This window comes from Oratosquilla oratoria, chromosome 35, assembly GCF_046742065.1.
Source record: "Oratosquilla oratoria isolate Oo_2021 chromosome 35, ASM4674206v1, whole genome shotgun sequence".
Taxonomy (NCBI): domain Eukaryota; kingdom Metazoa; phylum Arthropoda; class Malacostraca; order Stomatopoda; family Squillidae; genus Oratosquilla; species Oratosquilla oratoria.
In genome coordinates, this window is record NC_134811.1 from 33,834,328 (window position 1) to 33,839,327 (window position 5,000).

Below are 5,000 nucleotides of genomic sequence, written 5' to 3' on the forward strand. Positions count from 1 at the left end.
AGGTACTACGCCATGGATCTTGACGAAGAACTTGCGGCGTTTCAGAGGGACCGTCGGCGTGGCTTCTTGTGTGTCTCCTACTTCACCCTGACCTGTGGGTCCCGTTTCTTTTACTTTGATGGCATCCAGCGCGCCTTCCTGGCTCGTGGACGGCTGAATCTCGTACTCCTCCTCTTCCATATGCGAGAAGATGAAGAGCGTGGACACAGGCAGGTGCTGATTCTGCTGGTTGCGGAGACGAACGTGACGGTAACCCCGTCTGAGACACCGAAGGGGAATGATACGCTGCGCGGTCATATGACCTGTACCTGTGTCTACGACCGTCAGGCGGAGAAAGGCCAAGTCCTTGAACATGACTTTTATGCTGAAGCTGTCGTTCCAGATGGGATTGAAGGAGTTCCTATGTACAGCCTTCGTCTTGTACTTGATGCAGTCCACTGGAATGCCCATGATTTCCAGCTCGACCTGCGGACTGCCCTGGAAGTTGTTGGGGCACACGTACTGGCCGGAGATTACCGTGATCTTGAGGTTGAGCACATGCAGGCCATCGAACTCCTTGTCGAAGGGGTTGAACCGCCTGTACATCATGTGCCGTCGATCCCACATAACCCGTGGTTTAAGGACGTAACCGCAAGAGCCATTCTGCTCGAACATGGCGTAGTTGAGATGGAGGTACGTGTCGTCTGTTTGGTAATTGAGCGCCGCCATCTGGGTGCCGAAGGCCCAGAAGAAGAGGGGGTTGAAGTTGGAGGAATCGATGCGCATGGCTGCAGGGTACGTGCGCATCAACTGGGTCTCCGTGTGTTCCAAGAAACTCAGAGACTGACGGCGGCATAGTCGTTTGGCACTGTTCTCATTAAGGGAGGAGCATTGGTAGCACGGATGGGCCCCCATTGGCCGTTTCAGGATGGGAGGCTGGAGTATGGGCTCAAGCCGGCTGGGGTCTGAGGTCATCTGGGTGTGGACTAGTATAGGCGTGTTGGTGACAATTGGGGGTTGGACTGTGCTCTTTCTGCCCACCAGTTTCTTAGCCTTGACGGACTCTCTGGGACTCGAGAGGTTGAAGCCCCTGAACTTGACCGCCTGGCAGTAATTAACCAGATCGGAGAGCTCCTTGGCGATCTGACTGCTTTGTTTCTTCGGTTTGGGCAGCGGGGTCTCCTGCTCTTCGGGAGGTAGGTTGTCGTCGCTCTGGCTCTTCGGTCGGACTCTTCCTCCCTCGGCACTTGAGAGAGACTCTGTGCGAGTGCCAAGGGACATACTCTTGATGACTTGGCACTGCTTGTCGTCCTCGAACAAGCTGTCGTGGTGAGAGACTTCGAAAGGGATGTGATCTGAAACACAGGTATGTTTAGTATCTTGCGCATGAAAATACATTCGGTAGATTTTCTCATAACCCTTCTTCTGTTTAAGTTTTCGAGCTTATTTCAATTATTCTAGCCCGGTGAGAGCCACACGGTTTTATTTAGTTTCAGAGGTTATCACACTTGGCTACTTTCCTCCTACATTCTACTTCCAACCTCCATTTGAATCGCTAGAATATGACTTCAATTACAGAAATCTAGACTTCTCTAAGTGCGTTTCATCAGTGTGTCTTACATTCGTATAGGTCTACAATCTCTTAGTTCATCATTCGGCTTTGCTATATATGACGGAAAGATAATTTGATATTAGAAGATTTGAAAAACAAAATATTGTATTCGAAGTCGTTTTTACTCAATCGATTTCTCAACAGTCGGCGCTGGTGAAGCCCGTGGAAGCTCAGTGTGATAACCCCTCTACAGAAACGTCTTTGCCTTAAAGGGCGAAGCCCCTTCATCCCGCCCCTCGCACCGGCCAAAGACCAAAGACTAACCTTCTTCTTCGTCGTCGAAGTCCTCGTCTTCGTCGTCTGTGTCGGGGTCGTTGAGTGAACCGGTAGAATTGTTGCTGATGAGGGAATTGGTTCTTCCTGAGTGCTTGTTGGGACCCCTCGGGTTCAGGCCGGAAGGCACATCCACGACCAATTTCTTGTTCTGGTAAAAACATAAGAACGTAAGAATGGAGGAGAATGTAAGAGTCCATATGGCCTACATTGGCAGTTCCATGTCCCTTACCACCTGCTCAGGCCGGAAGGCATATCCACGACCAATTTCTTGTTCTGGTAAGAACACAAAAAGATAAGAATAGAGGAGACTACACTTGACTGCTCTATATCCCTTACCACCTGTCATTCCTGCACATATAATTATCTCATCTTCTCTGAAAATAATCAGTTGTTTCAGCGCTCACTACATAGGTGAAGGGAAAGAAGGAACCATCAATTTAGGCATGCCTAAGAGATGAATAAATTCACCAAGCGTCAGCAAGAAAAAAGAAGTCATCTGGTAAGGAAAAAGAATCCATCCATGCTCGTGTAATTCTGTTTTTCCTGACGACAAAAAGTTTTTTTTTTTTTTTTTTTTTTTTTTTTTTTTTTTTTTTTTTTTTTTTTTTTTTTTTTTTTTTTTTTTTTTTTTTTTTTTTTTTTTTTTTTTTTTTTTTTTTTTTTACATTTGTTACAAAAACTCTCATATTCTTCCCATTCCTTTTGGATTTTACTAAGTGTCATGCAAAATTCTCTTATGATTGGAGCTAATCTTCACTCAAAAAAAATATGTTCATCACTTTCAGCTTTCACTCTGTCATGTCCACACATCCTACTAAAATATCTCCTTTACTCGTACTTCTGTGACTCAACCTTTTTGGTACGATATTGTCTATACAGATAGAAGCGCTAGTTATTGTCGACCGAGTACTAAACACTACTCCAATCTCCCTCCCCCCACTCTCCAATTCCGTCTCTTCATCCTTCTGTCTCTCCCTCTCTCTCTCTCTCTCTCTCTCTCTCTCTCTCTCTCTCTCTCTCTCTCTCTCTCTCTCTCTCTCTCTCTCTCTCTCTCTCTCTCTCTCTCTCTCTCTCTCTCTCTCTCTCTCTCTCTCTCTCTCTCTCTCTCTCTCTCTCTCTCTCACCTTGATGATAATCCTGTACTTGAGCTGATTAGGACTGGGCAAGTGTGGCTCTTCTGAGAAGTCGGCTTCGAAGAGGAACTTGGTGACGAGGCTCTCCCCGAAGACGGTCAAGAAGATGTTGGCCATGCGAGCCTGTTGAGGCACCGAACAGTGGTTCTCGATGGACAGCACCACAGGGTACGGCGAGGTAACGAAGGCGCTCTGGTTTATGGTCTCCACGACGCTCCTGAAGAAGGGGAAGAAGGAGGAAGAGGAACTTATTAGATGAGACTGAGATGAGCCTAGCGTCTTGAAGTTATTTTAATTAACTTGTGAATAAAATCGTGTGGTGTCAAAGATGACAAAATCCCATGAGATATGTCATCTGTGTATCCTGGCATGATTTGAATATTTTATTCTGGTAAATGCCTGAAGACTGTTCAGCTCTGCGGCCTTACTCTGAAGTCTGGAGCATTCGGGGCTTCGTTAAGAAAAATCCTCATTTTAATAAAACTTTACAATTCGAAACAGGAAAACCTATTATCATACTCAATGCCTGTTGGATAAAAGGATGTAAGTATGCCTATGGTAATTGTGTGTGTGTGTGTGTGTGTGTGTGTGTGTGTGTGTGTGTGTGTGTGTGTGTGTGTGTGTGTGTGTGTGTGTGTATGCATGTATGTGTGTGTATGTCTGTGTGTGTGTGTGTGTGTGTGTGTGTGTGTATATGTGTGTGCGTGTGAAAAGTTGGTGGAAAAGAAGGTAGAAAGAGGAGTGGAAGACGGGTTGTTGCATTTTATTGGTAGGGTGTTTATAAAAACAAAGGCCCGAGCGAGCTGCCTGAGTCCACTTTCCGCCTTGTGTCGGTAATAAAAGTAGTGTTTATAATAACAGCTCGGTGCATGCCTGGGATTGACCTGTGCAACTTGGAGCCTTGGTCAGTCAGGAAGGTAATGTATAAGTATAATTCTAGATTTCAAAAACATTCCCATTAAGTATTGTATGAAAAATTCTTGTGAAACTTCACTAGTTAAGAACATGTCTGTAATGCAGAATTGTCACTACAAAATATATTTGTAAACCAGGTTACTCATAGTAACTCATAGTTCACATTTCCATTTTTTCCCAAACAAAACCAGAGTATATATTATCTGTCCTGAATTAGATCCTAAATCAAAATCAACTGAAAGTCCAATCTCAGTTTCTGACAAGTGTGAAATCTATGCAGGAACACTCAAGTTTTACTAACACCCTGATAAAACATACCTCACAGATATCAACATTATCTTTTCAGAAAAAATCTCCACCTTTGAAATTAAGAAAGCTACATCCATTAGGGTCAAACATAACTATGGTATTTTATTTTCTTAATTGTTCTTTTCTCCTCCTTAGTTATCGCTGCTTCAACATCATTGATTGCCGATATGAAAATTGTAGTGCGCCGGAGTCTTGTAAGAGGTTGGTAGAAAAGGGTTGGTCGGGACGACCAAGTGGTAGCTGCCGAGCCTTGTAAAAGGCTGCTAAAAAAGAGGGTAGAAAGAGGGATAGAAGACGGGTTGTTGCATTTATAGGTAGGGTGTTTATAAAACAATGGCCCGAGCGAGCTGCCTGAGTTCGCTTTCTACCTTGTGTAGGTAATAAAAGTAGTGTTTATAATAACAAATCGGGAGCTCGAATGTATTGCTGACATGGCATTCCTTTATAACCTAAGTGAGAATTATGCAGACTCGAGATTATTCTAAGTAAACAATATTGCAGTATAGACTTGAAACAAAGAATCTGATAGGTGAAAGGGTGGAGAAGAAAATTCAATTGGTCACAATTGTAAGATCACGCCCTTAGGGGAAGATCTTGAATATAAAATCAAATATCACTGGACTAAGGAATCACTACCTCACTGCAAAGCTCACGTAGGATCTTGCATACGTGCTCACGGGGGATTCCTTTGAAAAGACTCAGGAGAGTACGCTGTATAAGAATTAACGGGAGAAAAACATAAAAGAATAAAATTTTATTCTCTAAGACAGAAGATT

General features: G+C 44.0%; 1 protein-coding gene across 3 annotated transcripts in view; it reads right to left on the reverse strand.

The window, feature by feature from the left end:
- LOC143018639 (1-phosphatidylinositol 4,5-bisphosphate phosphodiesterase epsilon-1-like) overlaps positions 1 to 5,000 on the reverse strand; it is a 27,148-nt gene that overhangs the window by 1,951 nt on the left and 20,197 nt on the right. For all 3 annotated transcript variants that reach the window (XM_076174202.1, XM_076174203.1, XM_076174201.1), the window contains exons 17-19: positions 2,992 to 3,217; positions 1,856 to 2,015; positions 1 to 1,334 (exon numbers count right to left, since the gene is read on the reverse strand). The exon at positions 1 to 1,334 is cut by the window's left edge and continues 1,951 nt beyond it. In XM_076174202.1, the coding sequence (XP_076030317.1) occupies positions 1 to 1,334; positions 1,856 to 2,015; positions 2,992 to 3,217 (1,720 nt within the window). The remainder of the gene's footprint in view (positions 1,335 to 1,855; positions 2,016 to 2,991; positions 3,218 to 5,000) is intronic.